This window comes from Xenopus laevis, chromosome 9_10S (genome assembly GCF_017654675.1).
Source record: "Xenopus laevis strain J_2021 chromosome 9_10S, Xenopus_laevis_v10.1, whole genome shotgun sequence".
NCBI classification, from domain to species: domain Eukaryota; kingdom Metazoa; phylum Chordata; class Amphibia; order Anura; family Pipidae; genus Xenopus; species Xenopus laevis.
The window spans coordinates 55,626,527-55,654,375 of NC_054388.1; the positions used below are offsets into that span (position 1 = coordinate 55,626,527).

The following is a 27,849-nucleotide window of genomic DNA, read 5'->3' on the forward strand; positions in this document are numbered from 1 at the left end:
GTTTAGACCACCTTGAAGGCAGGGCTTTATTTTCTATCCAGGAATCACTACATAAGGCTGCAGCTTCAGGGTTGCCAATATAATTAATTTCTCTTTATTTTTTCCCACTTTCGCTACTAGGACACTTGCTGCAAAATCCGTGGGGTGGGGTGAGGTGGATTTTCCAGTAGGACCCAGGTACTCCAGTTGACTATTGTATCCTTGTTCCCATTGCCTCTAATTGCAGAAAGAGGACAGTGTGGTCTGGAACTGGGGTTGCCACCTAATCAGTATTTTACCGGCCTGGCCAATAAAAATGATGCTTGATTACAATGTTATCAATAGGAAAAAAACGGCAAGTGTATAGGAAGGCTGGTATCTTTTTCCCAGAAAAGGTGGCAACCCTATCTAGAACCAGTCGGATTGAAAATTGTAAGCAGGGTTTGTTGCCACAGCCTGAGCCGGCAAAAGGAGCAAGTTTGTCTACCTGTTTAACAGTAAGAAACACAATTAGGCATTTATATTAGATATGTCTTCAAGTTTAGCAGTAAAGAGGCCTACAGGCTTGTATGCAAGATTTACTCAACTGCCTCCCCCCACCTGACATCCTTGTTGATAACAAAGCAAACAGTCCTCACACAGGCCCCACGTGCTCTTGCGGCCCCAGTAGTTCTGTCACTGATTTTTAGGGAATCTAAAACAATTCCAAGATGTATAAGGAACACTATGCACAGGGTGGGACACAGGGAAAAAACTTGGTGGGACCCACCAGTCCAGACCCGCTCCCTACCCAAATCTGTTGTCACTGCCCCTGACCTCTCTCTCTGGCCCCGGTTATGGCAAGAAAATTTTACACTTGAGAAGGGTTGGTGTAGGGGGGTTGCAGCTGGAGCGGGGGGCCCAGAGGGGGATTTCTGGCAGGGGGCTCTGAGTCCAACCTTTACTGTGCATCCTGCTGGAATGCTTTTTATGCTTTCACATGACAAAGTGCTATTACTGGCTAAAAAAATCAGGTTTAGGGTCTTCTGCAGTGTATTGCCTTTGGCCTAACCAACCAGCACAGCAGGTTGTACAGGGGGAAACCCCCTTGGTTATTTATAAATATGCATTATTTAGTTAATAATTATAAATATTAGCAACCCCCAGTCTCTCACGGGACAGGCAGCAAAACCACTATACTAAAATGGACTGACTTAGAAGCTTGTTTCCTAGAAAGATTCTTGTGCATGACATATAATTATTGAAATGATATATGTAGTAGGGCATACCTCCTGGGCCCCCCTCTGTAGTTATGCCCCTTGGTGATGGGCCAATCCGTCCCATTTTACTCCATGGATCAATTTGCAAAACAGTGAACATTTGAAAAAGGTGTATTGTCAAATATATTCATTTCTTTTTTAGACTTTTTTTCACAGCACATTTTGGCTATTTTTTTGGGCTACTTTTAAAGTGCCTCTTGTCTAGTTTTTGGCAACCCTGACGAAGCAGCACTTCTGCGCAACTTGTGAAACTGCACACTGGGGCGGCAAACTTGTGGGAAAGGCTATGGGCACATTGCAGCCAAAAATAAAATACACATTAACAAAACAATACCATACATTTAACTAAAACAAATCCCTTTTTACATGGACAGTTGAGAGGTAAGTAGTTCCAGGGACTGCTGGAGAGCCAAGCACAGAATAGGGCACTAACAAACAAAACAGGTTCCTAAAAGTTCCAATATATGTTTATGAACAGTTAAGGGGGAGTAACTTCCAATGGCCTCACTGCTGCAGATATTGTATATACACTTAATAGAGGAGCGCAGAAACAGTCCACTGACTGCAGCCTCACAGGTCAACTCCTAAATACTGTAACTAAAACCACATTACAACTGGTTAAACCAAACAATCAATTGAAACTCAGACGAACACCAGATGGAACGCAACGCTCCCAGAGATAACGTTCCCGGAAGTGGGGCAGCTGAGAGTCGCATCCGATTTCCGGTAACATGGCGGCGGCCTGCGAGATAGTCCCGATTAATTCCGGCTGTCAGCCGTAGTCTTTAGCGGAGATTCTGATACCGGGATGACTGGTTGACAGCTGCCGGCTCCGAGTCGATTGGAGTCGGAGCGCGAGTTTGGGGTCCGGCAGTCCACTCAGTATCTGTTGTATCCCCCACTCGGCTGCTATTTATCGGAGTGTGGGGGGCCCTCTCCCGCAGTTACCAAATGGGGAGGTGGGGAATGAGCAGCCCGTGGGCAGAGCGGAAAGGAGATCCTATCTGGAGCTAAGGAACATCCCCTCTGGGCAGGTAAACGGAAGGGCCCCTGTTTGGCTTCTATTGCATCAGTCAGTGTGTAGAGCAGGTAGTGGGGCCCATAAAGACACATAGAAAGGGAGGGGGTAGCAGGAATATAGATAAGTTGTATCATAGTTATTTTAACTATACTGTGTATTTGTGTTGTGTAACCTTCAGCTTTCCTTAAACAACACCTACACCATAAAAAATATTATGGTACTGGGTAGAAATACTTATTTTATATATATATATATACAATTAACTGCACTAGGCCAGAAGTTTAGTTTATAACTGTAGTGATCTAGGCCTTTAAAACTGTCCCCAGCACCTCTCCATCTTGGATTGTGTTAGGCCATGTTATGTGTGTCAGTGGCACTGCACATGCTCAGTGTGCTCTGGGCTGCTGCTGAGAAGTTAATCTTAGGCGTTGTGGGAAATCATTAGAATATTAGGAGACAGCGAGCTTACATTTTTCATAGAAGCTAATGCTTCATAGCTGTTGACTAATCAACTCGAATGCAGTGTGCACTTTTTTTTTTTTTTTTGATGCGATGTAATGTGAATCTAAATTAGTTGGCGTTTTGTCATGATGTTTATATTATTTATAAAGTATTTTATGAGTTGGTCCCTAAGCTGATAGCAGCACAAAGCAGGTGCTGTGAATTATCAGAAGAGGAGATGGGGAACTACTAAGGGCATATTCAGAGATACAAATCTTCACTGGCATTAGTATTTGGACCCATTGTAAAAATGCTGTGAAAAAAAAAAATAAACTATTTTCACCATAGCCTCTTCTTATGCTGGATTGTTATTGGAACCCAGATTTTCATGTTTAACTGAACTGGTTACTCTAGAACTCAGATGATGTAAAATAATGGTTTAAATTACAGACCTATCTAAATACCGTAACCTTTTCTTTTTAATGTGTGATTGCTTAAAACCGCATGTAAGGATTGTTAATCAGTTAGTTTCTGCTGCATTGTTGGAGTCAGAAGTTAGAGTGCAGGGGTTATAAACAGCCGACAGATACTTAGCACAGTGTAGGCAACGAGGGCCAGATTTGGTGAGGTGAAAATGTGTGGGGGCCGATCATTTAGCTTGATATTTGGCCTGACACTGATATCCCTTCTGAGGTTGCTTACTAGCGATTTAGGCCCTAAATGAGTAATAAAAAGTAGCAACCCTGGGTGTGTCAAACAAGAGCATGGTCAAATAGTATTCAGTGCTGTGTACAAATCTTTGTAGCCCCTTACATTTGTCCAAGACCCCATATTGTGTTGCTTCGTTACAATTGCTTTTTAACCCATTGGAACAATAGGATGTGGGCCCTGCTTTTTTAATTCTTTCCAGACCCAACTTTGCATATCATGGAGCCCTATTTCACTTGACCTCATGCTCCAATTTCACTTCCCCATCCTAGCAGCTTCTTACTCCCCTCTTCTCTTCATACTGGACCTCTCCCCATCACCCACCTCCACCATTCTCTCCCCAGTCCCTTTCACTTCTCACTCACACTACCGACCTCCCTCCTGTCCAGGCAGCACTTGGAAGATGGCTGCTAAGAAGCAACAAAATGTTGATCATATTTAAATGCTGCCGTCTCAGGGCCATTGCTGCTCCCTGCTGCTCTGTGCTGAGCGTGCACATGCATGCAAGCATGAGCTCACTGTTTTCTACAGGCATCTGGTCCTTCTTCTGGCCAGTCGCGTCAGGAAGGGGAGTCACAGGGTGCTGCGCAATCAAACTCTACGTGCAGACGCAGCGTACGCCGCAAGTGCCCTGGCATGCCAGTCCAACCCTGTGTGCGGGCCATATTATGGTATGCTTTTGGAATTCGCTGCGGGCCAATTAAAAATGGATCATGGGCCGTAGTTTGGACACCCCTGGTGTAGGCAATGTGTAATACCTGATAGAAATGCAGGGCCCAGCAGTACAGTTTAAATTACAGGAGAACTGGATGCATTTGAGAGTCAGAGGTCTAGCTATCAGCCCAGTTGTTTGTTCCTCTGGGTAATGTTTTTTGTCTCCCTGATATTGTCTGATTAACAGAACATAAAGACAATATATTAGGCACTTATAACTTGTGCATTATTGTGCATAATTATTTCAGTTGGCAGTGCCACTGTATGGCTAATTGCACACTAGAAATTACATTTGAAGGTTCCCATTGTATAGATGCCCAGTAGGTTGCCTATCTGCACTATGTTTCTTCCCTATTGATAACACTGGCATCAAGTATCATTTTGTCCAGTTGGCAAAGCTAGCTTGAAGTAACTTAATAAGTTTGGTGTAGTAATACTTTTATGCCACACTGTTTAGGTTTAATACATATGTGTTTGCTTCCACTGCCTGCTGTTTACAGGGCCTGTGGTTTATTCAATGGCTAATGCTTAGAGAGTTAGGACCCCATATGTTTTGTTTGCTACATGAAACTGCCTGGCACTGCATTTCTGCTTTCCATAAAACTTTGTGGTTTTATCTGCCCTGTGCAGCCATATGCTTTGTACCTTTGAGTGTATTTGATTCCATGTATACTCTGCTGCTTTATGCTGTACTTTCTACAACATTTGTATGGACAGCACATACATTTTAAGCATGTCCCTACAATTTGGTGCAGAGATGATAATCAGGTTTACCCGCATGTCACACGTCAGCCTGTAGAAGCTCTGCCTGCACCAGTTTTTCTGCAGGTTGATGCCTGTCCTATTGTAAGCTTAAGCAGATCCTTCCCTTGTGTTTGCTGTTACTTCAGCAGGCACATTCTCAATTGCATGCACAATTCAGTTTTCTTTTAAGTGAAGAACCTCTTATTGATATGTTGGAGGGGATAAACTGCTCGTGGCATTCCTGCAATGTTAATAGTGAGACATACACACAGCAAACTGTAAAATGAGACCAACTTGAAGGAAACCGCTATAAAGATAACACTGAAACTCATCCAGCATAAAAAGTTTGTGTGTCATTTATAAATGTGTTCTGTTCAGGATTATAATAGGTGGATTATACTAATTCTCAGTGAATCACAGATTCCTTAGTGTTCATTCAGAGTTCATTAGTCAGACTTCATTGTGCAGACATGCTGGCTGCTCCTGGCCCAGTGACCCAGTTATCCCAGTGACTTCACTTACTTAAATGCAATTCCTTCAAATAAAGAGGTTTATGCCTTAGCTTTTCCTAGAGACTTCTGTTTGTAGGATGGGGTTATGCTCTTTTTTTAAAAAGTTTTGATCACAATGTTTTTGTGACGTTATACTGGTTTTTAAAAAGAAATAACAAAAGATCTCCTATTTCTGCTGCTTTTTTATTTTGGGAACGTGAGTCTACCTCCTCCTTATGGATTGTAGTAAGTTTTTTTTTTTCCTATAAAGGGTCAGTAACAACAAAATGCCCAAAATTACTTTATATTAATTTAAAGTATTATATATCTTTCTAGCAGTAACTTTCTAAAGCTGGACATACATTAGTAGGCCAACTCTTTGTCTGATTGGGCTGTGCAGGTGGTGGTCTAGTGAGCTTGCTGCTCAACTGGGAGCCTGTGTAGATCCATTGGGAGAGGCTTAATACAGCACCTATGATTGGCATCTGCTTCCTTCTTCACCTGCACCCGGAACCATTGTGTTGGCCCAGGTGCAATGCAGGCTCGGCAGATTTTTCCTCAGATTCTAAAGAGTTTGCATTTCAGTATTTTTTTTGGCAGGCCGAGATCAGCCCTCATGTGGTTTTAGCCTATGGGGCCTATTTATTAAACCTCAAATTTTTCTAGTCAAGTTTTTAAAGGGGAAAAGCTTGAATTTTTAGAGGGAAACTAAAGCTTAAGATTTATTATGATCTGAAGGTGCTAAAAGTTTGAATCCAAAAATACTCCAGCTAAAACCTGTCCAAATCATGTAAAAGGCAATGGCAGATGGTACCTTCAACAATTGGAACATGTTTTTTGCCTTCAGGATAGTTTCGGGCTATTTGTACTGGTTTTCATTCAATAAATTTGAGTTTTTCAGAGACAACTTGAAAAAGTCATATGATTCAAGCGTTAACTTGAAAAAGTCACATGGTTAAAATTGTCACACAATTTTGTTGCAACTTCTGAAACCGTTTCTTTCAAGAATAATTATTGGTAAATTAAGGGGTTTGGGAGTTTGGTTGTATTTTTTTATTATAGTGAGAAAAAGTCAGGTTTTACTAAAAATGCCTCTTAATCTGTTTATTGTTGTGAATGACATAGGATTCATATTGCTTAGTGGTTAAAGGAGAAGGAAAGCTACAAGACCGTTTATTGCCAACAGATTAGCCACAATAGTGCAAGCTAGAACGCTATATTTATTCTGCGGAATGCTTTATCATACCTGAGTAAACAGCTCTAGACACTGTCTCTGTTTGTTAAGGATAGACGCTGCCATATAAGCTTGGTGTGACATTACTTCCTGCCTGAGTCTCTCCCTGCTCACTTACAGCTCTGAGCTCAGATTTCAGCAGAGATGGGAGGAGGGAGGGGGAGAGGAGCAAAGTGAGCATGCTCAAGCCCTGCCCTGGAGGTTTATGCTGAAAACAGGAAGTCTGATACAGAAGCCCATGTGTACACAATAAAAGGAAAGAAATGCTGTGTTTCTTTTGACAGAGGACTCAGAGCAGCATCACTTTGAAGGTTTACTGGTGTATTTATATAGACCTTTCTGATAAAGCTTACTTAATTTTAGCCTTTCCTTCTCCTTTAAGCACCTTGCTTGGCTGCCTTCAGTTTCTCTGAATAATTTAGCTTCAGCAGCAAACACACAGTTTGTCTGAGGTGTGAGTTGTTACTTACACATATTGTGAATGTATGCACAGAAATGTGCTGGATCTGTGCTTTCTGCAGCCCACAGATGCCAAATCTGCATAATGCTGAATATCTGACATCCTGTCCCAGCCTGTCTGTCTTGTACCATAATAGGACTGGGTGTGGCCATAGCATTGCTTATACCTTGCTACAGCCAGGAAAGCAGCACCAAAATGACGTTTAAACGTTAAATATCCAATCTGAGAAAGGGTCATTAGATAAACACCTATGGAATGTGCAAGGCAGATACAGTGACTGGCCCTAATAGCTGGTTTAGTTATCAAAGTTCATTGTTCAGTGTAAAAGAGAATCATTTAGTCCCTAGCGGGTACTATATGTGTGGATGTTCTGTTCAATTACATGGTTGCTATAAGTTACACTACGTGGGGCCGTAACAAAAAGTCTAAAAACCTGTGGTTACTTTGCTATAGTAATGCTATGTAGTTACCCATGCTAGGCATAGCCCTTATTAGGCTTCAGTTAATTATTGCATTTAAGGCAAATACCTACCTGTATATTAACAAATACCTACCTGTATATTATCATTTGATTTTGTTGTACGCACTACGCCAGGTTAGAATATTCACTGCTGTCATATGTAAATCAAGGAGCTTGGAGCCTAGAGTGTGGTTAGAGAGGTGTTAAGTTCAAGGCTCCCTAGTGCTGCACAAGAATTGGCCATTCTGTAACATTTTAAAAGTTAACTTAAAGGTCAACCACCCTTTAAACGTACTGTATCTAAAATCCTGCAGTGATTGTCTGTTCATTTGTCATAGACTTAAAATAAGTGAGCAACTTATCAGCGGATGTATGGAACCTGTCTTATCATTGGCTCCTAAACCAATCTAATGTATCAACCCAGTTTGCACTACAAAGTGGTCGACCCTCACGCCATTTTAGGCTATATACTTAAAGGGATACTGTCATTTTTTTTCTCAAAACGCATCAGTTAATAGTGCTGCTCCAGCAAACAGATTTTTTTATATTCAATTTCGAAATCTGACATGGGGTTAGACATATTGTCAGTTTCCCAGGTGCCCCCAGTCATGTGACTTGTGCTCTGATAAACTTCAGTCACTCGTTAGGGAGCTAGCACACGGGCAGATTCGGGGGGAATTTAATCGCCTCTTCTGCGGGGCAACAATCTACTCAAACTGCCTTCCGCCTGCTATAATGAGAAAAGCCAGCCTTTAACAATAGGTGCAAGTAACACAATGGCCACGTCTATTCGCTTATAGAATCCACCTCCATTTGACAGCACCACTAGAGGAAATATCATCTTAAAAGCCTTAAATAAATTACCAGCGTAATTTCAGACTAGGGTTGCCACCTGGCATTTATTTTACCGGCCTGGCCGGTAAAAATGATGGTTGAGTCCAATGTTATTAATAGGGAAAAAGATAAATATATAGGAAGGCCGGTATTTTTTTCCAGAAAAGGTGGCAACCCTATTTCAGACCAATACCAGTCTTTTACCAAAGTATCTGATTGTGTCATACAAGTCGATGCATAGGATATATTGCAAGATATGTTACAGTGGGTAAGTCTTCCCTATCACATGCAAGGACACACTTATTCCCATAGGAATTTCACAAGAGTTTAAGATCACATTTGCTTCATCTGATATTTGTACTCCTGTGATTCTGCTTTATGTATTTATTTAGCAATGATATATGATATTGAAAGGGAAAAAAATCAAGTTATTTACTTCACATTTCCCCTTAAATTAATCTTTCAAACTATTAAAGGTGAGAGATCGCAAGATAAATGTGCTTATGTTCACATTCTTCTTAATAGTTGGCCTTTGAATTCTGTTTTTTTTTTTGGGTATTGCAGCATAATGTCACCGCACCATAAGCCAAGCAGGGAAAATAACATAAGAAAGTTAAAGCAGAGGAACTTCTAAAGTCTCTTTCTATTTATAATACTGCTTTTCTCGTTCCTCTGAACACTTGGTCAAGGCTTTACAAATGCAGGTTGGGCGGGGGGGGGGCACAAGCCATCAGTCCGGTAACATTGAGTAGTTAACCTACAACCTAGTGCACTTATATATACATTTGTCTCTTTCATGCTTTACAATGTAGAGAGATACAAACGCAAGTGATATACATATACAAAAAATAACATGTTAGAAGACAGCATTTAGAGGTCTCTGATCAAAAAATAGTGCAAAAGCCCCCTGTGGATTAGCTACTAGCAAGTTGCAGATCTCCCATGGGCCAGTGTCTACTATTGTTTGGTATAATGTGTCTTGCAATCATGCTTAGAAAAGATAACTGACCCCTTTCTATGGAGGCAGATGGACAGTACTAGGTGTACAGGTCTGGCCCTTTCCTCATTTTAATTGTGTTTTTTCTTTTTAAAACAGGTGTACAGCCAAAGGATTTTTTTTTTTTTTTTTTATGCAGAAAATATTTGTAGTCAAAATGCCTGAAGTTGCCACAACGGTTTCCTCTGAAGAAATGTCAAGTCCACCTGTGGCTGAAAGTTGGTGTTATACCCAGGTATATTGTGTTTTATATCAAGAGCAGTGATATTTGTGGAGCATAGTATCAAATGCTGCTGACCTTATCTTTTTGCCTTGGAATGTAGCAATTACTATAGGCTAGTGACAATGCATAATCTATTGCATAAAGAGCATGTGTGGACTTTAAAATAACAGTAATATAAAAAAAAATTTTTTAAAGGAATGACTGTAATGTACTGTTGCACAGCACTGGTAAAACTGGTGTGTTTCTTTAGAAAGAGTTCAATAGTTTATATAAACAAGCTGCTGTGTAGCCATGGAGGAAGCCGTTCAAGCTGGAAAAAAAAGAGAAAAGGCAAAGGTAACACAGCAGATAACAGATAAGCTCTGTAGTATACAATGAGATTCTTCAGAAAGTATCTGCTAACTACTGTGTATCCTGTGCTTGAATGGCTGTCCCCATGGCTACACAACAGCTTATTTATATAAACTATAGTAGTGTTTCTAATGCAAACACACCAGTTTTACCAGCACAGGGCAACAGTACATTATATTGTCATTCCTTTAAAACACTTTCATTTGTTGATGTTTTTGTTCTTTTAAGTACCAAACAGCTGCTTTAATGCCACTTGCAGTAGCCCCTCATCAAAGTTCCAGAAATCCTAGTTTGTTTTGCTGATGGGAGAGAGCAGCCCTGCAAGTATGGTGCATAATGCACAGCAAAGGCAATACACTTGGTGCTATATATTTATGTTTTGTGTTCCAGATATAAAGGGAAAACAAACTTGTTGACATTGTCATTTTTACATCGATCTAAATCTGCTTTATTTTTTTCTAGGTCAAAGTTGTCAAATTCTCCTACATGTGGACCATAAATAACTTTAGTTTTTGCCGAGAAGAAACCGGTGAAGTTTTAAAAAGTTCCTCATTTTCATCAGGACCTAATGATAAACTGAAATGGTAAGAGACCTACTGTATGTACTGCAATAGTCAGATGTTGCATTCTGCCATGTAATCACATAACATGGTTTTTTTTTTCCTCCAGGTGTTTAAGAGTTAATCCAAAAGGTTTAGATGATGAGAGTAAAGATTACTTGTCCTTGTATTTACTTCTCGTCAGTAGCCCAAAAAATGAAGTGCGGGCGAAATTCAAGTTTTCTATCCTTAACTCCAAGAATGAAGAGACAAAAGCCATGGGTAGGTTGTAGTAACTGAATGGAGAAAAGAATTACGGCCTTTCATTTTTAAATGTGTTTTCTTTATACATAGATAAATGTAATGTTTATATCAGCAACCATATTGTCAAAGGGCCTATGAAAGTGATCAAAAGCTATGGATCTCAGAGGGTTGTTATATTAATCCCTAAAATCCCTAGGGGGTGTCCAATTTGTTAGGCGCCCCCAGTGCACTGGCCAGATTTAGGCTGTACATGGGCTATTTCAATCTTTTTATGATTCCCAGGTATTCCCTGTGCTACCTGGCTGAGGATGTGCACATTACAGAAAGTCTGTTGAAAGTCTGTTGATGTTTTCTCTATTAAGCATGTGCCCATCTTCAGTAGCTGCCTAAGATTATAAGAGTATATGAGTATATGTAAATGTTAATATATATTTTTCTGACTGTGATGTAAGGATTTAGAAACTTCTCTTTCTTGTTTTAACAGAAAGTCAGAGAGCCTATCGCTTTGTTCAGGGAAAAGACTGGGGTTTTAAGAAATACATTAGACGAGATTTTTTACTTGACGAAGCTAATGCTCTGTTACCAGATGATAAGCTTACACTGTACTGTGAGGTAAGTATACCTATATTTATTTATTTTTGTTCTTACCCAGGAGGGAAATAAACTGTATAGCTGTGCATTAAATGTAATGGAATTGCTTTATGTTGGCCAGTGGCCACAACCTTTATGCTGCAGTTTGCTTGGAGAGAAGTGCGGGCAAAGGGCTGCACAAAGACTGACATACATAATGTTTGTTGCTGGAATCTACAGCCTATATCTGGCAATGCAGTTTATGTGCCTCTAAGACTTTAGTCTTTCAGTTTTTCATACTGTATGTTTAGTTATTAGTTATTAATAAGGATGCACCAAATCCACTATTTGGAATTCGGACAAATCCCTGAATACTTTGTGAAATATTCGGCCAAATCCTAATTTGCATATGCAAATTAGAGGCAGGAAAGGAAAAAGTTGGAAAATAATGTTTGACTTCCTTGTTTTGAGACGAAAAGCCACGTGATTTCCCTTCCCACACCTAATTTACATATGCGGATACGCTTCGGCCACACACAAGGATTCGGCCAAATCCTGCTGAAAAAGACCGAATCCTGAACCAAATCCTGGATTCGGTACATCCTTAGTTATTAAAGGGATACTGTCATGGGGAAAAAAAAGTGTTTTTCAAAACACATCAGTTAATATTGCTCTCCAGCAGAATTATGCACTGAAATCCATTTCTCAAAATGTAATTTTGAAATCTGAGCTAGACATATTGTCAGTTACCCAGCTGCCCCCATGTGACCTGCCAAAAAGCAGTTCCATACTAAAGTGCTGGCTCTTTCTGAAAGCAAATGACCTGAGATGACTACACACCAATATTACAATTTAATAAAAATACACTTGCTGGTTCAGGAATGAAATTTTATATAGTAGAGTGAATTATGTGCAGTGTAAACTGTGTCATTTAGAAATAAAAACTACATCATAAAGATCATGACTGAATCCCTTTAATAACTTGCTTTAGTCTTATCCTCTAAAGACTTTGTACAATAGTAACAGTGATGTCTCCACAATGACCTATACAATTCTATTAATTAAAATATCAGAAGTCACTGAGGAGTTCTGTGACTATATACTATAAAGTTCCAATACTCCAGGCTTGAGTTATACAGGGAACTCTGAGTATCACTCATGTATTATAAGGGATAATGTACCCCTTCTGTAAATGATAAGAATATTAAAAGTCCATATCCATAAAGGCACAAGGCTACAGGCTGAGTAATGCAGGAAAGTCTGAGTATCACTTGTGTATTATAAGGGATAATGTACCCCTCTAACAACAACATTTAAACATTAAATAAAACCAATATGATTGTTTTGCCCCCAAAATGGATTCAGGCAGTTTAGTTAGGATCATGTACAAGGCCTTTAATATCACAGATAAAAAAGGAAAAATCGAATTGTTGATGTGTAATGGACTGCAATGTCCTCTAATTTGGAACTTTCCGGATAAGAGATCCCATGCATGTACAATAACAATGAAAAACAAAAATGGAAAATAATTATCCAACACTTCTCCATCGATAAAAAACAACAAGCAAAGTGTTAATTATAAAATTGCACAGATTCCAGCATTGGAAAGTCTTAATCTTTTGCCACTGTTACTGTTGCCTCTGACCCCCTAAAGGGTTAACGCATTGTCCTCGCTGCATTCTGATTTGTTAACCTAATTGTGCTTTGAATATTGATTGATGGATTACTCGAGATGATTTATGAACTGTTCCCAAAATGCTCTGGAATTTATCTCAGGGTAATAAATAAATGACCAGTTATCTGGAGGCGATCATGGCTGCGGGAGGAGATGCATAAAACATGTAGCGAGGAGCTGCAGCAGGAGGGTTTCGGCTTTTCTTGGAAGTATATTTAAAGTGACACTAATTCAGAAATACACAATGTGCCTTTACTGAAATCAAATACTACTGCCTGCACATTCTCTGTGCTGGGATGGAAAGTAGATTTGGCATTCATTGGGCTATATGTAGCAGAAAAGAACAGTTTTTCTTTTATACCTAACATTCATGTTATTCTCAAATTATGTATTTACAATGTATTTATTGTGCTGAGAATAATAGCAATCTGACATCACTAAACTGATCAATCACTGTTTTTGGTAGACACATTTCTACATGGCAAATAATTTACTAGTAGAGTAATAGAAAACCAACAGACCCAACAGTAATGACATGCATGCTGCTGATTCAGAAAATGATAGGCTGATCACCTTAAATGATCTCAAATGCTTTAAAAGGGCAACTAAAGTCTGAAAGACATGGAAGAAAATAGAAAACTATAATTCGAATGGGTAGAAGAATAACCAAAGGCACAGCACCACCGTACAATGCATAGAAGTACAATATATATAGAAAAGTACACACAGGGAGGACAAGTCACAAAATAAATACAATAAATAAACACACAGAGCTTAAAGGAACAGTTCAGTGTAAAAATAAAAACTGTGTAAATAGATAGGCTGTGCAAAATAAAAAATGTTTCTAATATAGTTAGTTAGCCAAAAATGTAATATATAAAGGCTGGAGTGAACAGATGTCTAATAAAACAGCCAGAATCCAACTTCCTGCTTTTCAGCTCTATAACTCTGAGTTAGTCAGCGACTTGAAGGGGAGCCACATGGTACATTTCTGTTCAGTGAGTTTGTAATTGATCCTCAGCATTCAGCTCAGATTCAAAAGCAACAGATATGACTCATGTGGCCCCCCCTCAAGTCTCTGATTGGTTACTACCTGGTAACCAGGGTAACCAGTCAGTGTAAACCAAGAGAGCTGAAAAGCAGGAAGTAGTGTTCTGACTGACATGTTATATATCAAATCACTCCAGCCTTTATACATTACATTTTTGGCTAACTATATTAGAAACATTTTTTATTTTGCACAGCCTATCTATTTACCCAGTTTTTATTTTTACACTGAACAATTCCTTTAAGTGCTATGTGGCAAGAGACATAGGGACAAATTCACTAACCTCCAAAAATTCCCCAGCGACGGCTTCGCTCGCAGCGCAACACTCCGCAAGGCGTGGATTCTCCAGGACAACGCTAATTCACTAACATCTGAAGTTGCGTCCAGGGAGCTGAACGCTGGCGAAGTTGCGCTAGTGTAACTGTGTCAAGCGAATCAAAGTTGTGCTAGCGTTGGCTAATTTGCATACGGCGGGAAGTTAAAGTTGAATGGATGTATATGTTGCAGCAAATACATTACACTACACAAGCCCAGGGAACCTTAATAAAAGAAAATAGTTGTTATATTGCCCTACACATGAGCCCAGTGTATAGTTTATATGCCATATGTTAGGAAATGTAGGGGGGAAGCCAGTTACCCCAAAAGAAAATTTACGCTCTTTTGTAGCCTATGACCTTGAAAAAAGGAAAAGACACTAGTGTTTTTGTGACTTAGAAAATTTTTCAACTATTTTTTGAGGAACTCCTATCTACTCTATTGCACTTCACCTGGTCTGAGGCAACGAAGGCAAGTCTGGCGCAAGAGGTAAAGTTCAGTAAAATCCGCATCTTGGTGAATTTGCTTAGTTTCGTCAGAGCCAGAGCACACATTCGTCCAGCGTTAGGTAGCGAATTACCAATAGAGTCTCCTTTCGCTAGCGAAGTTACACCAGCAACCAAAGTAAATCGGCAAAGTTCCGAAATTACGTCACGCTGTTGAATTTTCACCAGCGTTAGTCACTTCGCCCTTTAGTAAAGTTGCCCCATAGTGGGAAGTAGGTCCCTGCCCCGTAGAGCATACAGTCAAAATAATATTCCCTTTTCTTCACTTTCTGTAAAGGAATAGAACACATTTGATAATCATTTATATAGGTTTTGAATTGGAATAGAATGTGCAGGCATCCCAATGCATTTGCGTGTATGGAAGTAAAAGCGGTCATAAGGATTTTCAGTTGCATTCACTTTTTTAAACACACTGCTATTATTCTGTATGTCAGACTTCAGGTTGGACGCCCATTTAGATGAACCATTACATCAAACTTAATTGAGCATGCCTAGACTATTACACTCCTGCTGAATTGTGCTTGATCTAAATATGCTGGCATAGCATATAGTATCTTTCCTATGAGCAAACCTATAGAGATACTCCTGCTAAATTGTGCTTAGTACAGAGGAATACTTGTCCTGTCATACTTTTATTGTGTGTCTCCGTACAGGCTATGGATTTTAAAGTGGAACAGTCACCCAGACACACAAATCTGTATAATAAAAGTCATTTTCAAATTTAACCTGAAATCTAATTTAAATTTTTTGTTAAAGCAATTGTAGCTGTTGTAAATTTATTTAAAAATCTCAGCTGTCAATCAAATATTGCCTGCCCCTCCCCTATGCCTTAGGCATAGAGGCGGGGCAAGCAATTACTTTCACTTTCCATTCAGCACTTCCTAGATGTCACTGCTCTCCCCACATTCCCCAGTTCTCTTCACTGTTTAATTGTGTAGCCAGTGCATGGGGATGGACATCAGGTCCCCCATTCTGGTGCACAAACAAGATTCTGAGATGATGCAAGGCTTGTCTTAATAACAGTGTCCACAAAATGGCTCCTGCCTGCTTGTTATAATTATGAATTCCCAGACTGAAGGAAACAAGATTCAAATAATTTATATAGTGTAATTAAAGTTAATTTTGCTTGACTCGTGATAAAATAGGATTTTCAATAATTTTTTTGGGGTGACGGTTCCACTTTAAGTGCTATCCCTATTGACAAGGAAATACCTAAGCTGCTATAGTTTTATGGTATCTTTCTGTATAGGCTGTAAGTGAACTTAGAGGGCTGTTCCTGCTGAATTGTGCTTAAAAGAAGGGAATAGCTATGATGTCATTGTTTTATTGTATCTCTCGCTAAACTTATCATATACTCTGATCTATCTATGGCCAGAGAGACAATAAGGATCCTGTTAATCATAATAATATATACAGAATTATGTGCATTCGGGTTTAATAATTTTTGTACAGCGAAAAAAGCAAATGAAATAACTGTACAAGTTCAGTAGAGCCTGGTGCCATAAGGGTGGCTGTTATGCAAGCTGTTGCTCAGGTGAACAGATTCTGGTAATTAGACTTCTGTTTGTATGCCAGTCAGTGGCTGCCAGTTGCAGCGGCCATTATATTGTGTCCACTGCTTTGGCATAATACCAGGTTTTTTGTTGGTGAAGTAATTTGTTAGGTTCCCAGTTGATTCCCATTGTTAAGGGCTTGGTGTATATGCAAAGAGGCAGGCAGGCACACTCACAAGTTATCATCCTTACATCAGGCTGATTAGTAACTTTTAGAAACTACTGGAGGTGCTAACTTTAATATGTTTCTCTGATCTGTCTTCCGGATGTGTAAAACAGGCAAGGTTGCAAGTTGTCCGCGTGCTGGGGGATAATTGATATGTGGCCCCTGAGACCAGATGGAGCAAATATAGCACATCCTATTTCCATTTAAACAAGTTAAATTAATTGTACAACAAATCTGTTATGAATATGATTAGAATTCTGACAAAGGGGACAGAACCACTGTCTGAGCTAGAAAATAAACCCATCTGAAATGCAGAATCCAGGTGGCCAAAAATGCCTATGTTTATGAAGCTTTTCTGAATTTATATGTGGTTTTAAAGGGGATATAATCCTTCAGTAACACTAACAATTTGGTTTTTGCAGTTGGTTGGAGGTAACAGCATCACTTCTTTTTGGACTCCCATTGCATTCTCATAGCCCACATTATGAATTGCCTTAAATCTCTTGTCTATGAGCTGTTCTCTTACATGGAGATACTGCTTGCTGATATTACAGTATATTCTTGTCATATATCAGAAGGGCAGGTATAATTGTGTTTAGGTTTTAAAAGAATGTATTAAATGCATTCAGGAACAATCACTAGAACAGAGATGATAGCAGGATCCTCATGGGATCTTATCAATGAGAATCCCCAGTGCCCTGTGTAAGAGGAATCGGCAACCTTGTAATCAATATAGAAGAGAAGTAATTCACTGACACAATTTGGGTTTCGGGTCGTAATCCCGCAACCAACTAGCAAGGGTTTTCCCTGCCAGCATTACCCAAGTTGTGCCGGTGAATTACTTCTCTCCTATTTTGAGTGTGTCAGAATATCAAAATTTGGCACTACCAGTGGGAGTGGCCATGTCAGAGCGCATGTGCATAATGTGCTTAAGATGTTGCTAATTATGTGCATTTGAGTGCTCCAACATGGCCACTCGTACTGGGGACTCTCTCTCGGTGTGGGTGGCCTACCGCTGACAGGGTTTTTTTTTTTGTTTTTTTTTCTTTTAAAGAAAACCTGTTACCCCCAACTCTACAGCTGTATTAGCCTGCAACTTTGGTTGGGGAAAATGTTTTTACTAATGGCAATGATCTTCGAACTCTGCTCTCTGCACAATACTAAAGGTTAATTTTTTAAAGTTGAACATCCCCTTTAAATGAAAAGTAAGTTGTGCAGTTTATCATGCGCTGAGGTTTAATTTGGACAAACACCTTCTGGCTGCCTGTGATAGAGAATTGCCTTTGACTGCTAAGGGAGACAGCATTCACATGTGCTGCTTATTCCCTAGAATGTAATGCATTTCAAAATAGCTGCTCAGCTGGAAGTACACCAGCGTCTTTGTATTGTTTCGAATCTTGCAAAAATGGCTGGAATAATTCCTTTAGAAAAGGGAGAATTTTCGCTATGGGTAGCTGCATTGACCAATTCCAGTTAATTTCCAAAATGTCTTGCATTATTATTAGCCTGGTAGACTTGCTTATTTAATGCATTTATTGATATTTTAGTCTGTATTAATTTTCCTTAGGGCAGTATAAGAGTATAGCTTCTTGTGGGCTCAGTACAGTATCATTCTCTGTATATTTGTGTTTATACAAATTGGTGGTAGGTACCATATTGTTCCCCTTAGACAGTACAGTATGAAGGTATAGCTTATTATGCTTGCAGAACATTCCATGGTAGATATCTATTTAGCTCGAGCTCAACAATAGAGGTCCCGAGATACATTCAAAGCCAGCCGGCCTGTGCAACACTATTAAGCACTAAAGGCCAGGCTATATAAAATATACTTCTCTCTATATAATAGGTTTTCATATATTCAAAAATATAATCTGATTTAGTTGGGAAGAGGTACAATAAATCTTTACTATTTCTCATCACGTAACAGGTTAGTGTGGTCCAAGACTCCGTAAATATATCAGGCCAGTCCAGCTCAAACAATCTAAAAGTACCGGAGTGTCAACTGGCAGAAGATATGGGATGTCTCTGGGAAAACCGAAGATTCACAGACTGCAGCCTCTTTGTAGAAGGGAATGAATTTAAGGCTCATAAATCTATTCTTGCAGGTAATGTTAATGTTTATGCGACCAGTTACATCTCTCTCCTCTCACATAAACTCACATTCATACGGTGCCTTATCTCTTGCAGCTCGCTCTCCTGTATTTAGTGCAATGTTTGAACATCCCATGCAAGAAAGTAGAAAGGTAAGAAAGTAGTCACAAAAAATGCTAGAATGGTTCAAGATATATATATATAAGCCAACAAATATCTGTCTGTTTTTGGCCACATATTGATTGGGCAGGTTAGAAAATTCCATTGGACAAGGGCCACCTTGGTCATCCTGTGATCTGATTGTTGATCACAATGATTTGGTTTAAAGTGGGGGTGGCCAATTGGGCAACCTCTCCAGCAATCTTGCTGTGTATGCTCAGCTTAAGAGTTTGACAGTGGCCCTGTTAGAGAGACTGTGAGTCTCAAGTGAACAGGGATAAAGGTTGTAATTTATTATTGTCCATAAGTGGCCTTGACACACCAGGTTTTCTGGTTTTGTTCTGCTGTTGATAAACTCAGCTTAGGGATAATCAAACATTATTCTTCCGAAAACTGGGATAATTACCATAGAAACTGGTGCTACAGGATTATCGGTCAGTTCTCATGCCCAATGCACTGGTTTCTATGTTGCCATGTAATGTGAATCTAAATTACTCATTAGCCTAGTGTTGATTTTTATATTCTGTATATGCTATGTATTTTGATTTGGTCCCTCAGCTCAGGTAACTGACAGCAGCCAAAGCCTATTTTTTTATATGCATATCCAATACTGATGGAAGCTGGGGAAGTGTTATGGTATTTAGTAACTCCAACACTGCTTTCTAAGTAAGTCTCCTTTCCTAGAGGATATCGCTGAATCCTAAGTACCATAATTGTTTATTTATGCACTTTGCGTTACAGAATAGGGTATACATTCGTGATGTGGATCCTGAAGTGTTTAAAGAAATGATGAGATTCATTTACACCGGAGGAGCACCTCATCTGGACAAGATGGCAGATAAATTGTTGGCAGCGGCAGATAAAGTAAGTAATTGCCTTATTAATTAGACTTGTCTTTCTTAACCTTGAGTAATGGTCTGAACAGAATAAAACCAAATTAAATTGGTTGATTTGTTAACCCTGTTTGGGCCAGTAGATATGTAGCCATATGTGTCAGTCAGTTAGGAATAGTTCCTAGTTCCCACATCTCTCCCTAATTTACCTTAATTCTGTGATTCCAGGAAGATCATTCTTCCTAAATCCCACTCTAGCTTGCCATTCGATTGGGCTTCCTTCATCACCTCTCCAGGTGCTCATAGAGGCGCCAGTCCCACTGTCTAGTATTAATATGCATTAAGCATTGTAATACCCGAAATTTATACTAATCAACTAGGAGGAGAGAAAAGACTTCTTGCTGTGTGTTCTGCCTGCAGTGCTAAGTACAAAGAGACTGGCACTATTCAGCAAAAGAGAGTTTAAACTGGATCCAAACTGGAAGATTCTATATAATTTGGCCTGCAGCCTTGTGCCTTTATATGGTCACAGAACTTCTCAGTGACTTCTAATATCCTTATATTTTAATAAATAGTAGTTTATAGGTAATTTGGGAGCTTGACTATTGTACGAAGTGTTTAGAGGCTAAGACTAGAGGAAGTTGTTAAAAATGTGAAAAGCCATAGGCATATGACTGTATTGCCTGTAGACTATCCCAGAAGCAAACCTTATGTATGACATTACATACAGTTCTGTAATTTGCAGTAGGAAGTATATTATTCCTTATTCTACATGAGTGATACTCAGAGTTCACTGTATAACTCAGCTGCCTTGTGCCTTTATATGATCACAGAACTACTTTAGTGACTTCAGGCCTGGAACTAGGGGTAGACAGAAGAGGCAGCTGCCTAGGGCACAACAATTGGGGGGGGCGCTGGGCAGCTACCTCTTCTGCCTACCCGTAGACAAGACTCTACTGCTCACTAGATTTAACTTGTGTGTATGCATGCATCGGCATTCGCATAAGCCTGTGACGTTGGCGCGCATGTGCCCCCGTCAACGTGCATGCGCGTAAGAGTGTGACATCACAAGGGAAGTAGGGGCAAGCTGGCCGGCTGGGTCGCCTAGGGCCTGGCCCGCTTCTGAGTGACTTCTAACATCCTTATAATTTACAGTGAGGGGGCCCATTATCCCTTATAATACATGAGTGATACTCTGAGTTCCCTGTATAATTCAGCCTGCTGCCTTGTATCTTTATATGGTCACAGAATGCCTCTGTGTCTTTTAATATCTATATCATTTGCAACAGAGTTTTTTGTTCTTTTCTTTTCATGCTAACTTTTGTTTTTTTTTTGTTTTTTTGTTTTTAGAAGAGGTACATGCACCATTAACGTGTATTTGTTTTTCCATTAGTATGCACTGGAAAGACTTAAAGTCATGTGTGAAGAGTCTTTGTGCAATAACCTTACAGTGGAGAATGTTGCTGACGTTCTTATTCTCGCAGATTTGCACAGTGCCGAACAGCTGAAAGCACAAGCTATAGACTTCATTAACAGGCAAGTTAGCAACTTTTACCTCTCATAGTGCAGGTTTTTATAATGCACTTTTCTTAATCACTAATCAAAGGCAGGAGTTTTTTTTTTACTGATGTCATCCCTCATTGTTGGTGATGTCAGTAGCAGGCCTCTTCCTCTGCATGACATCACACATTGCTCACATTGCAAAGTGAGGCCACATTAATCAAAGATATGTATAGGACAGTGGTTCTTGGCTACAGCATTTGCCATTAGTTTCCAGGCATGCGATTTGCCAGCATTTGCCACCTTTTTTCCAGGCATGCGATTACTTGCAAACTGTTTTTATAAAGGCGTGTTTCCTTTTAGATGCAGCGTTCTCGGCCAATTGGGATGCAAGGATAGGAAAAATTGCAATAGCAAGTAAGTGATGTATTTGTAAGGTTGTGTACTGTACATCAGGGCTAATCAGACTCTGGGGGGCCTTATTATCTAAACACAGGGCTGAGTGTCATATGGCACTTCAGCTGCCTTTGTAATGTATTGAATAAATAAAGTAGGACTGGCTGGGTAATACTATTGTTACTGTCACCATCTTGTTGCATACCAAAAACATATGCCTCAACTCAACAATGGGTTATCATCAGATACTGACTGACTGCATAGGCCCCATGCATGAAGCAATAGCCAAAAATTCAAACCTCAGAAAAAAATCAGCGCCAGTCTAACCCACGATGCGGCGATGACAAACTGCTAGAAACACCTGTGTGCCGGCACTTGGTCCAACCCACAATCTAGAGCTGACCAGCTGCTATAAACTATAAAAAGCCAAGATTTGTACACAAAAAGAAGGAGGCCGATTGTCAGCACATGGTTTGCCTTTAAAAATAATTATTACAAAAAATGAGATGTTCGTACCACACTTTGGGCAAAATATGTAAGCTCACGTGCCATGTCCTGGCTCCTCATTGTACGTGAGATAATGTAGGACTCTCGTACAATCATGGACCTTGACGTGGCTCATGAGCTTACATATTTTGGCCAAAGTGTGGTATGAACACCTCATTTTAGGAATAATTATTTTTTAAAGGCAAGCCGTGCGCTGAAAATTCAATCCTACCGGACACCAATGGGTTCCCAGATTTACCCTGTCATTGACAATACCACTTTATCTTGAAGGAACAGTAACACCAAAAAATGAAAGTGTCCTTAAGTAATGCAAATCTAATATACTGTGTTGCACTGGTAAAACAGTGTGTTTACTTCAGGAAAACAACTATAGTTTATGTAAACAAGCTGCTGTGTAGCCATGAGGGCAGCCATTCAAGCACAGGACACACAGTAGAGAACAAATAAATTCTGAATAATTCCCTTGTATGCTACAGAGCTTATCTTTTATCTGCTGTGTATCCTGTGCCTTTTCTCTTTTTCCAGCTTGAATGGCTGCCCCCATGGCTACACAGCAGCGTGTTTATTTAAACAATAGTAGTGTTTCTGAAGCAAACACACAAGCTGTACCAATTTTACCAGTGCAGCACAACAATATATTATATTTTCATTACTTTAGGACACTTTAATTTTTTGGTGTTACTGTTCCTTTAACGAAGCTGAATAGTTCCATACACACCATCCCCTAACATGTATTCTGTTTGCAGCCAAACGATGGACATAATGGAAACAGCTGGCTGGAAATCCATGATCAAATCCCATCCGCACTTAGTAGCAGAGGCCTTCCGAGCTCTCGCTTCCGCACAGTGTCCTCCTTTTGGAATTCCAAGAAAGCGGCTAAAACAGTCGTAAAACTTTTCCTTTGGACTTATTTAACTTTATAGACTTCACAACTCAGTGTTCAGAGCTGATTTACTAAACAAGCAGATGAACATGTATTTTTGTTTTGTTCTCCTCATTCACTCTCTGGTTTTACTCACCTACAGAAGAAAACTACTAGTGTTTCTTATCAGATGGAAGCCACACGTTTACATTGGACTATTTGCCCTTGAATTCACAGAATGGCCTTAAATTCTCTTCAGATGTTCCATTCAAAATTGTCGTATCCATGCCAAGATTTATTGGTCGCCCATCAACCCCCCATTTTTTTTTCTTCTTTAAAGGGGATCTCCATCTTCTTAATATTCCAATAAATGCACAGACTTCCTCTACAAGAGTCAGAACCTTCAGTGTAGAGAATAGAAAGGGACAAACTGATAATGCCTTTAATTGCAATTACTATATATAGCCAAATGTATTTGAACATCCCTTCTAATGATTTGAAATGGCTAATTAAGCCACAGCCACCATATCAGAAATGGGAATGGAAGAACTTGACTGGCTCTGTCCTTAACTCAAAGGAACACCTTTGGGTATGAACTGGAATGGCAACTATGACTGATAGCCCAAGCTGTTAGGTGTGAAAAAAGGCAAATCTGTTCAATGTTCCAAGATCTATTGGTAACCTTCCCAAAAGTGTAGAGGCTGTTCTAGATACAGAGAGATGAGCAACTTTATATTATTGCCCTGTGTGTTGAAATGAGACACTGGACAGGCAGGTGTCCATGCTTTTGGCATTAAAAGGTATTTTTAAAAATACATTTGTAAAAGCTGTTGAAAATGTTAATTTGTGGATATTGGCAAGTTACTTAGATCACATTTCCTTTCGTTATGCAAAAACAAACAAAATAACCTTTTGAGTGGTCCTCCTCATTATAAAAACTGAGACAGGCTGTACCAGATTGCACTAACTCCATATTGCAAAATAGGCTTCTCTAACACATGGTGTTCTGTTCCTTAGTAATTCTGTAAGGCTCAGGTGTAGATTTAGATTCAAACACTTAGTCAAACAGAGAGAGAGAGAATAATTTCATTACAAAAAAAGCTTGTCCTAGCTCATGTGGTTTATTCTCCTCCTCAGCCAGAAAACTGCTAGTGGACAATGTGCTGGATGTGCCATGAGCTTTAATAGTCAAGTGCTGCCTAGTGCACATCCAGATGTTTCAAATTAATGTCCCCCCCCCCTCTGTTTTTATTTTCAGTCTTGAACAGTCTAAATGCTGTTCTTTTTACACGATTTCCAATGTCCTTCTTTGACTTCAGCGTGAACAGCCTTTGTCTTGAGACTAAGCAAGTATAAACTGCCTGGCCAAACAATATAAGCACTTTCAGAAAAAAACTCTTAATTTGTTTGACAAAAAATAAAATGTGTTTTAAAAATCCAAATGAAAGCTCTATGAAATAGGCACTATCAAGTAAATGATTGGGTTGGTACAACAGACCAGGATTAGCAAGTTGACTTTCTGACAACCTAAACATCCTTCTTTTCCAAATAGAAATTAAGGGAGGTATTCCGTTTGGTTGGTACACTAATACTTCCTTATTGACCCATAGCAACTAGTCAGTTGCTAACAACCTCCAATGACCTTTAATCATTCTGTAAGTACACAAATGAATATGTTGACAAGTATTTCATTTAATACAAGACAGTCAAGTATAGTATTTTTCCTGTATTCATATAGGACATCCAGTAGATGGCCAAATTAACGCAACATACAAGTGTTTGCTTTGTTAACAGTAGTTATGCCTATAAAAACGAGTACATAATTCAAGTACAATGAGAATATTGTTTGTTTATTTGATATGCTTGTATAATTGATGAGGGCAATTACCACCGATAAAGGTTTAGATGTGCCAGGCCTGTACCAACCCATTGAAACAGAGCTTTTATTAATCGTCTTATGCTTTAGCTAGTTCTCTATGTTGATGGTTATAGCAAGCAACTATTCCTTTCTTTAAGGGAAACAAAGGGATTGATTATGAATCAGAATTACTTTCTGGTATTTATTGAATCTACTGAAGTTGTCCATGGCTTCTTTGCAGTTGATATCTTGGGCAGTTATAAATAATGATTGTGATCGTATTGGCCAATCAATTCAAGTCTGTTGGTCCTTAGGTCAAGTTTAGATTACTCTACTCCGTTTATCACAGAATTTACAGCTCAAAGGGAATTTCCTTTCCTTACTTATAAAAAGATGGCAGTAGAAAGAAATGGTACTTTGATTGTGCAATAACTGCATTTGTAATGTCTTTACGGGTAATGGCAGGTGGGGGCTTGGTTGTCTGTAAAGTGCCCAAACTAGCTTGATGTCTGGATCAACAGAAAAAACCACAAGGTGTTTTTGTGTGCTTTGCCACTCGAGGCAGAGGAGACTCAGCGGTATTATAGTACCCCATCTAGCTTTGCCCTAAACCAGATCTTAATTGTCTATTTAAACCATGAAATACCAATGCAAGCAAATAATTTTCCTTCTTGGAATATTGTTAGGGCTAAGAATTAGTTTACTCCAGGCTTTTTGTTTCATGTTGTAGCTGTAATGTTTAAGTAATGTCCTTCATCAGGTCTGTGACGAGCAGAACATTCAACGTTCTTTGTCTTCATATCCGTTAACATTGCTTTAAGTGTTGGATTGATAATAAATCGTCTCTTTTAAGAATACATATATTTCATCCTGTGCCTCTGCAGGGGGCAGAACAAATCAAATGCAAGAATCCCAAAATTGTAGATGTTATGCTAAAATGGTGCATTTATGTGGAAATGACCTTGAAAAGCCATGTTCAAACCTTGCAGTATCAAATGTGAAATTTTAAGCTTCCCTTTAATCTTGGATTTCCGTCTCAACACTTAAAATTCACATTCTTCTCGGCTGATTAGCAGTTAATTTAGATGCTGACTGCATTCATGCATCGCATCTTAATTGGTTGCCAATATAAGTGGAACCTGGTTTTACAGTGGTAGAGAGGCAACCACGGATTAATCATTTGTATTCATTAAACTAACATGATGACTCTGTTATGTTCACATTGGTAAAAGTCATCATCATGTGAATTGTAATGTTATTCTATATTCTTCCAAGTCTTTTCTGCATCAAAGAAGAACTAAAGCTTAAAAATGAATTTGGCTAGAAATGCTATATCGTATATACTGCCCCAGCAGAGAGTTTTAGCAACCCTAAGACAGTAACGATCATTAAGGTTGCCATCTTGGATTGTTAGGCGATCTTTTCTGTGATAGCGGCATTGCTCATGTTTAGTGTATTTTGGGCTACTGTTAAAGGAGAAGGAAAGGGTTGATCACTGGAAGGTGCTAGATGTTGGGTAACACCTGATACCCCAAGTAGGTGTTGCTCTAAGCAGAAAACTGCAGCAACCAACAATATTTCTGTAGGAGCACCATAAAGCAATACTCTTGCTGCATCAGCTTTCCTTGCAAAGATGCACATGCATAGTCGAGTAAAAAGCCAAACTTTAAGGAAAAAAGATGGCCTTTCCACTCTTACAGGTGCCTAACATTTGGCACCCCCAGTGATTGGGATAGCCTTCTCCTTTAAGAAGTGGTTTAAAAGTATGAAGCAGAAAACGAGGTTATACCAATCATAGAAGCTGGTGCTACAGGGCTGGTTATTAATTCTGGTGAGGAATGCACTGGTTTCTGAGTTGCCTTGTGATGCGTCTCTGAATTAATTACTAATTAGCCTTTAGTCATCACTATTATATTACTAGTTGTGAGTTGGTCCCTAAACTCAGGTAACTGACAGCAGCCCAAAGCATGAGCTATGAATCGGCAGAAAATAAGATGGGAAGCTTCTGGGGACATCCTCACCGCCACAGATCTACTTTGCTAAGGGGCTGCAGTGGCTCTGATAAGCATGAATTCTCCTTTAACTAGCAATGTGCTGGTGAAAGTGTTAACCCACTGCAGAAGAATATTTAAAAAAAAAAAATTGTACATAGAAAAAGTTGTGACCCCTAGTTACTGGGGACTTGATGGCCTTCAAATGTATGCAATTAAAGGCCATCAATTTGAAGTAGATGTCAACATCACAGATTTTCTTGGGATTGTATCTCTTTTAAACCCTTGTCAGAACATGTTTTTTCCCCACAGTTCTCTCTTTCATTCAGCTCTGATGCTCAGAAGGTTCATTTTGGAAGGACTACGAGGGATTACTGAATTGTGTGTGACAGTTACAATATATTCATGTGACAAACCTGTATTTGGCTTTGGCCAGATTATAGTGGAACTTTATACCTTGTTATAAAGGTGCTTTAAAAGCTCCATTTGTCAAATTGCACAGAGCCTGCTATAATACGCCGAGAAAAAATTCTATTTCAGGTTGATTGAATATACTTGAAATATGGAAGCTTAATAAATATATATATATATATATATATATATTTTCTTTGTCTGTTATTTTCAAGTTTAAAACACATTTTGTACCAAAAAAAATGTCAAACACTGTGCTTTGTAAATTAATGTACAATTGTATTGGTTGGCTGCTTTATCAAGATGCTTGTGGCTTAAAATGTTATTTTATGGTCAGTTATATTTTAAGACTTCTGTTGACTGTTTGAGAAATGTAAAAACGTTGTTGTCTTTTGATCTGTGCATCCTGTCGTCCTTGTTTAGTTGATTCCCCATAGTCATGGCTTTTTAAATATCGTAAGGTTGCAAATCGGCCAATTGCCCTAGAAATAACGTTATTGGGAGAAAAATAGCCAATTTATTAAAGTTTCCCTTCTTTACTTTTGAATAAATATTCAGAGAATAATTGCATAGGCTATACTATGCCTTTATCTTTTGCTCAATCGGGTGCTGTTTCACAATGCAATAGGAAGAGAAGAAGACTTTCAACACATAATGGTTCTTTTATGTACCCTCATGGTAGTTGCATC

The 27,849-nt window shown here is 39.2% G+C and overlaps 1 protein-coding gene across 1 annotated transcript; it reads left to right on the forward strand.

Annotated features, from left to right (window-relative positions):
* The first annotated feature begins 1,934 nt into the window (after nt 1-1,934).
* Nucleotides 1,935-27,556, forward strand: spopl.S (speckle type POZ protein like S homeolog). Its single transcript, XM_018238765.2, has 11 exons — nt 1,935-2,272; nt 9,442-9,577; nt 10,379-10,500; nt 10,586-10,737; nt 11,204-11,331; nt 18,480-18,657; nt 18,740-18,795; nt 19,544-19,666; nt 21,029-21,171; nt 21,499-21,552; nt 22,785-27,556. The coding sequence occupies exons 2-11, from the start codon at nt 9,476-9,478 to the stop codon at nt 22,927-22,929; spliced, it is 1,203 nt and encodes a 400-aa protein (XP_018094254.1). The 5' UTR covers nt 1,935-2,272; nt 9,442-9,475; the 3' UTR covers nt 22,930-27,556.
* Nucleotides 27,557-27,849: the final 293 nt, after the last annotated feature.